Genomic DNA, 10,752 nt, shown 5'->3' with positions numbered 1-10,752 from the left:
TGGGGTATCTGGGTAAACATGGCACGCTTATCTCCAAATTGACATATTGCAGTGCCACCTGTATCGAATTTCTGTACTAAAGAGGCGTTGAACTCTTGATACGGCTTTGGTTGCAAGCCAGACCGGCAGTTTGCCGACTCAGCCAGATCTCTCGATTGCTCCAGGTCCATTATCTGTGCCCTGATATAAGATCAATGTGATTAATCTAGGAAAAAAAGAAATAAATATCCAAGACCGGTCTAACCCTCTCGCTGCCAAATGAGCCACTGGAGAAACCTTTTGGGATCGAATGGCCACCCCGTCTTTAAGGAACGCATAACAATGGCACGGCTATAAAAGGCCAGAAATCTGCATCCTTTTAGCAAATGAAAGAATCAAAAGCACAAGCCCGAAATTATAAAGATCAGTACCAGGAAGCAATAGCTACTGTAGGATTTCACTGACAAATTTATTAAAGACCTATATCACTTAATCAACATCAGAAAGAATAAATAAGACATAACATTTTTTACACATAAACAAACACATACAGGATCCGTGGCCCCTCTCAGCCAGATGTTTCCAACAGAGCAATAGATAGAAATGAAAAAGATACATATGAAAACACATAAATGCATAGAAGTACTCCTATTGAATAGCGAGAGACAACAACTACAACTTGTCTATCCCTGTTGTGAAACAAAGTCCTAATGTATCTGTGTATCTCATATTGTCCAAGGAGGTCGTAGGTCGTATAAAAATAAAGACTCCACATTGATAAATATAATGTATATAGACATTTGGCAATGACCAGACACTTTGAACAAAACTGGTGACATCACATTTATACATCAATATCAGCAACGATGGATGATGATTGGTGCATCTTCTTGGAGGACAGAGTCCAATTTTTCAGTTGTGCGTATTGTCTTTAGACCATCGCTGCTGTATAATTTTGTTATGGTAGAGAGATGTTGCTGTAAGGTGTGTTTTGGGAAAGACGTCATGCTCTTCTGAATGCTGTTGTCCTTGTACAGCTGAACAGAAGTCCAAAGCCTTGGCCAGACTTTTTATCTTGAGACTTAGAAATTTGAAAATTGCTTAGCGATGGACCTAACTCTTCTCTCCATGCCAATGACATAAGAAAAAGAAATGATTGAACAGACCAAAAGTGAAGAATCAAGGTTTAAAATTCAGGTATCCACTGTATAATCCCTGTCCAAATTTTTGGTCTCTCTCCATATCTTCAAAGATATCAGAACTGGGCATGGTCCACTTCATCCAACCAGGATGATGGGCTCGCAGGGAAGTCTGGGTACCCACCGCTGCTTCCTGTGGATAAATCAGAGCTCGGACCATTCCCACCACCCATCATCCGAACTGCTGCTGTCATATTTGGCCCTCCGCTCTGACCCACCATAGGCAGGCCTGACTCTGGGTAGACCAGACTGGAGATGAGCTGCTGGTTTCGTGGAAGAGCCTGTAGTGATCCTGGAGACTGCGGAAGGCTGTACGGACTACTGGCTTTGATGTCGTGGTATGACTCCTGCGAGGGCAGCATACCACCGTGCTCCAAAGGGAATGACGCATGACCTCCACCCTGTCGACTCAGAGCTGGAGAGCTCTCGCTCAGACTGCTGTAAATGCCGTTGGAGTGACCGAGCTCGGACATGGCCTCATCTGTACATGCCAAAGGGGAAAAAGGAAAGTGAGCTGTGGATCTTGCAAGTTAAATACTGAGCCACTGGGAATAAAAAATACCACAGAACATATTATCAATTATCTAAAACTTTAGCTGGGGTTTGTATCCAAAAGATACATTTTTAAGTGCATTTCTAAAAATTCAACTAAAAAAGTGTGACTCGTTGCACATTTACATCTACTACATAATGAGCATTAACTTGAGGAAGCCCATCTTGTCATGACAGAGCAGCTAAATGACCTTGCTTTGGCGAGAAATGTATTTGCGGTTTTGGAGCAATTGTACATCGTTTTATAAAATACTGACAGGAGTCGCCACAGAATAAGTGTGATTTCACAAATAATGAGGCCTAAAATGCCTGCTATGCTAATATGCCACAATATGCCACCTCTGTATACCTAGGTTCAAAACTGTTCTGGTGGATTGTGAGAACGAATGCTGGCAAGAAAAACTCTGGGCAGATATCACTGAAATGTTCAAGGAACTATGCTTCTAACCACTAGTGGAGGGCTGTAGTTCTCCAATTGTTGTTAACTACACCACATCATGATGCTGTGTGTTAATGTTCATTGGTACTATGGTTTGGGGAAACACCAAATCGTTTAACTTTAATTCTAAATCAATGAAACACACTATATTTGTCTAATATTTTCTGGAGCAAACGTACCTGTGAATGAAACCTCTGCATCACTGTCCATGCCCTCCTCTTGTGTGCTGTCTTTATCTGATTTGGAGCTCCCACGTGACCTCTTCATGTTCCGGAAATACTGACCCCATCTCTGTCTGCCCGCATCCTTCTTCAACCTCTTCTCCTTTGCTCTTCTGTTTTGAAACCAGACCTGTGCATAGACATTATTTATTTGAACATTTCATTTTTACAATTAGCTTTTGTATTTGGCGCTATTTAACTCTCAGAATTACGCCAACATTTTTAGATCATGAAGCTGTTCTAGAGTCATTTATTATGAGAAGGATATTTCGCATCACTTTAAGAAAAAAAGAAAAAGAGATTTTCATGGAATTGGGACATTTCTTTTGCTAACTTTGACACTAACTACCATCGACAGAGGATTTATTTTTTATTTCATTTTTTTTTTTTATTTATTAAATGTATTGTTTTATATTTGATGTAATGTACTGAAACGTAGATATAAATTACCCAACATGACCACAATCTCGTTAAATTAATTTTCCAATTGCTTTCATAAGCAAAAACATGGAAATGGTTTGTTACGCGTATGAGTATATCCTGTCAAATTCAGCGTGATTCAGAAACATTTATCGGGTATTATTTCACAACAAACTGAGTCAGAATGTCTTCAATGTTTTCCGAATAAAACGATAGACTTATAAAGCAAATGATTAAATTACTGTATGGCTACATAAAGACGATAAAGTTTAGGCCTATTAAAGATCCAGTCATTTTTGGTGACTAATGAATTATATGCTTTATGTCAATGCTTAATAATAGTTTAACAATATATAAATATTCAATGCATGCAATTATTTCTTTAAGTTAAGTTACTTTTTTAATTGCACCAATATATTAAAAGTATATTCGAAGTGAAAAAAGAAACTATCCTCGCCTCTCCATGTAACATGTTTTGTTAGGTAACCTAAAGAAAGTGCTGTATGTAAAGTAAACGTTACTAATATTATTTAATATTACTGAATCAATCTGACTACATTAGGTTACACCAACGAAAGTCATTTTGAAGGTCAGATCATCATAGATCCTCACCCGAGATAACTGACCGCATTTATTCTATCAGTGTCTTCTTCATGAATATTTGTTGGGTTAAAATGGTTTGAGAATAAGATAACAATAATAATAATAATAATTAAGTAATGTTAATGTTACCTGCACCACCCGCATGTCGAGGCCGGTCTCTGAGGACAGCTGCTCCCGGACATGTCGCGCGGGTTTCGGTGAATTATTGTACGCGTTCTTCAGCGTCTCCAGCTGCTTGGCGGTGATCGTCGTGCGGGGTCTTTTTGCAGTCGAATCCGCCTCTAAATAGATAACAAACATATTTTGATTAACCAAATAAAATATTTCTTAGCCATATTTGCTTATTTAAATACCAACAGCACCGTTTCAAATTTGAGGAGTAACTCACTAATATAAAATGTGCATCATGTGGGAAATTCTAATAATAATAATAATAATAATAATAATAATAATAATAATAATAATAATAATAAATAATAGGTAGGTATTCTATTCTATATTACTAAAAACGCCAGGACTAAACTTAAAGAATGCATTCTAATTAAATATTTTCAATGTAATTATTCAGTGACGTTCAGTGTAATCTACTCAGTGAACGATACAAAGGTGTCTTCCAGGCCATTTTGTAGGCTATATTCATAAACCCACATTTCCAAATAAAAAATAAAAATAATTTGTCGTCCGATTTGTCTAATATTAACCCGCTGCATGGCAGAAAACTGTCCCGAATGCAGATGCACATCTCTGCTTCATACATCAGCTGCAGTGCTCCGGACTGCACGTGTTTGCGTGTGTATGGCGTTGGCACTTATCGATTTGGAGGCTGGCGAGTTCGCAATTACCTGAGCTGGGTCAAATGTTTATGGACGAGCCCACGACCAGCAAGATTAAGATCAGAGTTAAAAGCAGCCAATCAATATGAGGTCGTCGGATGAAAAAGTAAAACAATTAAGACTTTGAAAGAACTCAAATGAAACTGTATTCTATCGAAATTACCGGATTTTGTCTTTCACAAAACAAAACACACGGTCATCTTGAACAGTACGCCTAGTCAACGACGACTCATCTATAAATGGCGAATAAACCAGATGGCATATATTAGGCCTATTATTAAATGACTGTAACATAATGTCAACCCCTGTGCTTGTGAATGTACCTCTCTGTTTGGCGGTCTCATAATCGGCTTTACACACCAGTCGACTGTCCTCCATCAGGTAATACTCGTCACCTGTGGCCAGCTGCCTTTTACACACGATACACGCAAAGCAGTGCAGGTGATACACGAAGTCCTGCGCCCTCCGAACCACCTGCGTCGGCGGAATACCCTGCTGACATGCGGCGCACTTGGTCCCGAATCTCCTTTTGACAAACATACATCCCATCGGTTAAATGTCAGCGAATATACACATGAATAAACTCTGATAAATGTCACTCACTTGAAGAAGTCATCTTTGCAGTAGACACTGTCACCTCGACTGAAGCATTTTTCGGCCAGCTGTGACTGACAGTCGCTGCATTTCAGACATTTGCTGTGCCAGTGTCGATCCAAAACTTTCAGGATGAAACGGTCCACTATGTGCTGGTTACATCCCGCACACACAGGAATATCTGCAGACAGAAAACACGAGAAAACCGCGAGTATCAAATAATCTGCATCCACACATTTCTTTTTATTCATATATTAGTACATATATTCATATATTATTCAATATGTATTATTATTTAATATTAAAGCCTTTTCGCACACGGGAAGGGACAAATCTGCATAATAAAAAAATGAATAAAAATGAAATAAAAAAGAAGTTTACTGAAAACAGCCATCACAATGTCTGGCAATGATAATTATTCTAGTACTATTTTAAACAGCTATTTAAACATGCATATTTTAAGACTATAGTTATATGCATAATATAATAATAGTACTTAATATATAACCTACCCAGACAGAAATCTGGTATATTCAAAAAACATATATGACATATATGTTGTTTTCACTGATATAAGAAAGTCTATTGTACAGTACATTTATGCAAACATATTTTATTACAATAAAGCACAAAAATGTGTCCGTTTTCATATATGTTCCCAAATACTAGTGAAATTTGAATATGTAGATACTCAAATATATGAACCAATTCTATATTTATGTTCATATATGGCCATCTATCAGATTTCTGTATGGAGACCAAATCAAACTATCAGATCAAAAGAGCGATAAAATGACACGAGACTATGACTGGAAGCTGGAATAAAGAAAAAATGTAATTTTTGCGTCATTTATTATCATATTGTTATTACAATTATGTATTTTATTTATTTATGGTGTAATACAGGCAATTGGACTGAATGGATCAAAGGCCGCATGATGTGAACTAGTTGTCAGGTTCACAGCTAAATCTTAATCAAGTTCAATGTTGTAGTTAACTTCCGGTATATCTGTCACTTATCAAAGAACTCACTTTCTTGATTTTTCAACATTGTTATTTCAAAATTATTATTATTATTATTATTATTATTATTATATTAGGCTATTATCAAAAAAGCTCATCTTTTGCAGAAACGCCTTAGATCTATGGAGTCCCCAAAAAACTGTCATTGTCACTCACTGTCATTGAGATCCAGAAAATGCGCCTTTGATTACATCTTTCTCCACTGTATCATATTAGTTCAGATCGCCTGCAGGCCTCCACTCTTTCCAGCCTGAAGAAACCACTCTCCACTAGTATCCACTAATCCACATATTCTGGAGCTGTTGACTTTCACTACTGAATAAATAAAGCCATTGCATCTTAATTCTAACGGGAATCAAATATCTTTTGAGAGAGTAGCTCCTTTCACATCAACAGGCCGGACACGTCATTAACAGGTGCACAAGTAGTTATCAATTATTCAATCAAATAACATCTCTAATGATTAGTCTATAAACCACAGGAATCTCGATTCTTCGTTCAAACTGTCGCTACTTAAATCTGAATGAACCTCTGCCTTACTCAGACTGGCAGGTTGTTTCTGGAAAATGCGAATAAAGACTCACTAGAAAGTTTTTCGTTGAAGATTTTCACCTGAGAAGTGGACACTATTTCATGTGCCCGTCAACCTCAAAAATGAGAAAAGTTGGCACTTACTTGTCGAAAATAAGTAGACATATGTTCTTCTGACCCACTGTTTAAGACTTAATCCCACCGATAAACATTCATCCCTAATCCAAAAACACAGCTGTACTACGAGCAAGGTTATAAAGGAGAAATCTGAAACTGCACGAAAACAGCAAGATGATCACATGAACGAATTCGATAATAATATCAAGTATGATTTTTATGATTTTCCTGTAATTAAAAATAAATACAAAGACCAAGGAAAGGCCACTCGTTGTCCCAAACTAACCAACACTAATTTACAAGCTTTGATTCAGTGTAAAGTCTCTCATGCAAGATATGCATAACACGATGCATTCAATTCTGTCAGATCATAATCCGAATAAAACACAACCGTAAATAAAACTGCAGGAAGCGTTTGACTGATGCTCTGGGCTCTCTTGTACCTTTCCGTAACTCTTCTCTCTGCGCGAGTAAAGCCAACAGCATCTCCGTGTGATGGACTGACGGCTCTTTATTCTTCTCCATTTTCATTATTCCGATTAAAGATGACAAAACTCATTGGACAATAGTCGTTCGAGCTGTATTCAGCCCACAGCTGTAAAAATAAACCAGCGCCTCCGCGACAGATTGAGTTTCTGCGCCGTGTCGCTCTTGATGCGCAATAGAAACGCCGCCCCGTTACTCTGGTGACTGATACAAGAGATGGTCATCACCTGGATACAACCAGCACACGAACATCACAGTGTTTCTGATCTTAACGACCACAAAATATTCCACTGATTCACGTAATTGCGCGTCAGAGGAAAAGTTGCCTTGAAAACAATTCATTTCCAATAATTCTGGAAGATATGCAATAATGTGTCATCTGATGCCTTCAGCTAAAACACATGTTGAGCAACAATTCGACAAGTTGTGAATGATCGTTCATAGGAAACAGCATAAAATACAGGCCACTGGCACAAGCAGGTGTGTGTGTCCATCACATGAACAATCCAACTTGCGAAATCTTGTTAGTAATAAAAAAGACATTGCAGCATGTAGCGTGTTTAAACACAAATCCACTGGCAGAATTCAACCAAATAGAAATCGCTAGACAATTGCTTTTGTGAGGATTCATTTCTAATACATTAGAAAACATTTATTCGGAAATGATGCGCGTTGTAACTTTCTACTAATATATATATATATGCCACAAGAGAAAACAAAACTGTCATTATTATCAATCTTTATATTATTTTGATAGATTCATTGCGACACACACGCGTCTCTCTCAAACAAACGCATATTGCACAATGAAATGTTCAATTTTAAGGAATTTCATCTTTGCTTCGTTTTCTTTTTTTCTTTTATTTGCTTTTTCGTTCTTATTTGAAGGATACTATTTTATCCTCTCATTAAAGTGGTCCAAATGAATACGAATAGGCTTATTTTACATATTAAATGTTACATATTTTGGACGAAAGTTACATAGACATATAAAAATAATCCTAAAAATAATCTTAAAAAAAAAAATAAAAAAATAGGGAACACTTTACAATTAGGTCGTACCATTGTTAAAAACATTAGTTAACATGAAATAATAATGAACTATATTTTTTCAGCACTTATTAATCTTGGTTAATGTTCATTTCAACATGTACTAATTCTCTTTTAAAATAAAAGCGGTATCTGTTAACATTAGTTATTGTGTTACGAACTAAGATGAACTATAGGCTACACATGCTGAATACATCATACTTTTATATAGTGTACTTATTTTTTTATTAATTAACATTAGCATAGATTAATTAATGCTGTAGAAATATACCTTTCATTGTTAGTTCAAGATACCTGATGTATTTACCGATATGATGTGTTACCAATATTCAATCGAATTTCCTCTGATAAACGCACAAGTCATAAATAAATAAATCTGCTTCCTATCTATGGACGTATAATGGTGTAGCACGATCATTGTAGACCAAATCAAAAGCATAAATAACAATTATGATAATCAAATGCTGTACCTTTCGCCAAAAAAAAAAAAATAATAATAATATGATTTTTACGATTTACGCATTTCAGTTTCATCATTTAAGAAAACTGAAGAATGTAAGAATTTACGTTTTCGTAATTTCATTTCGTAAAATATTTTTTTAAATTTTTTTTATGAAATTGAAATGTGTACATTTTGAGAATTCTGAAAATAAAACAACAACAAATAAAACTTTTTTAGCGTAACGATTTCGCGACTTAAATGTACAAAATGAAAGATGATCCACTGAGATACACGTAAAGTCTACATAAACTTTTAAATCAGATCATTCCCTATCTCTAGATTCATTTGGGCCAGACAACTGTTTACCTTCGGAAGAAATAAGGGCAGCTGAATGAAATGCTGATCGAGGAAACAAGCAGATGAATTGTATTGACACTGATCTGCGCGCCTTGGGAAATCAGCTTTAGTGCCGCTGCTGAAATCAATGCAACATTCTCACACTTTATCAAGCACATTTTGGTGAAAGGTGCAGGAGGCTGAGATGTTTCTCGTTACGTTCAGCTTTATCATTTTTATGTCGCATTGATCCGTTCACCTTTGATGTGATATAACTAAAGGTGAGACGGGAATATGGTGGGAAAAGCTCAAATTTTGACAACCGTTCTTGACCACGTCACTTACAGCACCATCACTTCTAATCAGAAAGAGTTTGGAAAAACGGCCACAATTTAATTTTGTGCTAATTTGTGCAACCTGCTTATTGCATTCATATCGTAATTGTTATAGGCCGCCTAACATCAACATGCGATATGTGTTATACGGACTCATATAAAAGCTCTGCCACTGAATGCGCAAAATATGTTCAGAGCACACATACATGTTGGTTCACTCTCATCTTCTGCCACATCTTAATTCTTTAATGCACAGCCGTAAACAGGGTGTTTTCTGGTCCAGGTGCTGCACCTGTCGGGTGGAACTCGATACAGGGTTTTAAAGGCCGTGTGTGTGGCTGGAGCTTCGGTCCACTCGTGGGTCTCTCGTGACAACCGAGACAGCACGCGCTTAACATCTGTTCCACGCGCTAACAATGTTGCTCATTATTCATAACGCTTCAGACAAGCGAACGTTCAGAGCAAGAAAACAGTACCAGTACCAAACAAAAGGCCAACTTTAGAAAAGTTAAATGATCAGTATAAGTTAAGAGATTGTGTTTGCGAACTAATACATCTTTTCCAAACATGAAATTCACAGGAAAGTCGTGTTACGCTTTGCAATTATGTTCCATTAGTTAACATACAATTACAATTAAAAATTGTGTTTGTATTAACTAACATTAACAAAGAGGAATAAATGTTGTAAAAATATAGGATGCTGTTAATTGTTAGTTGCATTAACTAATGTTAACAAATAGACAAGTGTCAACCAAAACTGAACCAACCAAACACTCTTAAAAACAAAGGTTCCTCAGTGCTTCTTAGATTAATCAACAACAACAAAATCCACTTCTTATCAAGATTTATTTTAGCTGTATGATATGGTACTGTGGAGATTAAAAGTTATTATTATTATTATTTTTTAGATTTAAAAAAATAATTAGATTTTTAGAACATTATTTTAGATCAGGGTAAATTGTGCCTGGGGTTAAAGCGTGAAATAGACACGTTTTTAGTTTCCAGGTTTATTTTATTATTATTATAATTTTTTTATTTTTTGTATTTTTTTGGTGGAACGTCAAAAGGTTTTTTAATGATATCAGGCTGTAAAACTTTTTTCAAACATGTAATTTCCCGCATAATAACGAATCTCACAACCAGTCAAACGCTTTAATGGTTCATGTTGAATGGAGCTCTGCTCAAGACTGGTTCGAGACTGTCAAATCATTTCCATGTCAAACAGCACATACAGTTGAAAACATTATACTTCCAAATCTCACTTACCTTGACTCGAGCTGTATCTGGAGAAATTCCCAGCGGTCTGACAACTTGATCCTGGATGTTCCAGCAACATTGTGAGTTAAACGAAAATAAAGTCGCAGGAGGACAAATGTTTCTATGATGACTGAAATGAAATAAGAGGAACAGAAAAAGGGGGGTAAAATACTATTTCGGTGCCGGAGACTTCACATCGGTCTACAACTTTTCAAATGTGTGGCGGTGTGGATTGAGTTCTTGTGTTGTTCTGAAGATTTGTGGAGGAAGGAATCTTGATGAGCTGCACTTGTTTAGCATCATAAAAGCGCGTCAGAGCTCCGCGCATGTGTGTG

General features: G+C 36.6%; 1 protein-coding gene across 2 annotated transcripts; it reads right to left on the bottom strand.

The window, feature by feature from the left end:
- Positions 1–973: 973 nt before the first annotated feature.
- Positions 974–10,496, bottom strand: LOC127622271 (LIM/homeobox protein Lhx3). 2 transcript variants are annotated; one of them, XM_052096324.1, is made up of 6 exons: positions 10,427–10,496; positions 4,850–5,021; positions 4,570–4,772; positions 3,543–3,694; positions 2,349–2,520; positions 974–1,659 (listed from the first exon to the last, which is right to left on the bottom strand). In XM_052096324.1, exons 1-6 carry the CDS (start codon positions 10,494–10,496, stop codon positions 1,235–1,237), a joined length of 1,194 nt encoding a protein of 397 aa, XP_051952284.1. In that variant the 3' UTR covers positions 974–1,234. The 2 variants fall into 2 exon arrangements, with proteins under 2 accessions (XP_051952284.1, XP_051952292.1); XM_052096332.1 differs by having other exon boundaries at positions 4,850–5,029; positions 10,429–10,496.
- Between the last annotated feature and the right edge of the window lie 256 nt (positions 10,497–10,752).

Source organism: Xyrauchen texanus, chromosome 3 (genome assembly GCF_025860055.1).
Source record: "Xyrauchen texanus isolate HMW12.3.18 chromosome 3, RBS_HiC_50CHRs, whole genome shotgun sequence".
Lineage (NCBI taxonomy): Eukaryota > Metazoa > Chordata > Actinopteri > Cypriniformes > Catostomidae > Xyrauchen > Xyrauchen texanus.
This window is presented reverse-complemented; position numbering and strand designations above follow the sequence as displayed.

Bases quoted from the DNA above. Each gene is read 5' to 3' on its own strand.
- LOC127622271 (XM_052096332.1), bottom strand. From the start codon at position 10,496: ATGTTGCTGGAACATCCAGGATCAAGTTGTCAGACCGCTGGGAATTTC. The intron at 3,695-4,569 runs GTACATTCACAA...TTATCTATTTAG, and splicing joins TGAGACCGCCAAACAGAGAG to AGGCGGATTCGACTGCAAAA. The intron at 1,660-2,348 runs GTACGTTTGCTC...TGGCATGTACAG, and splicing joins TGCAGAGGTTTCATTCACAG to ATGAGGCCATGTCCGAGCTC.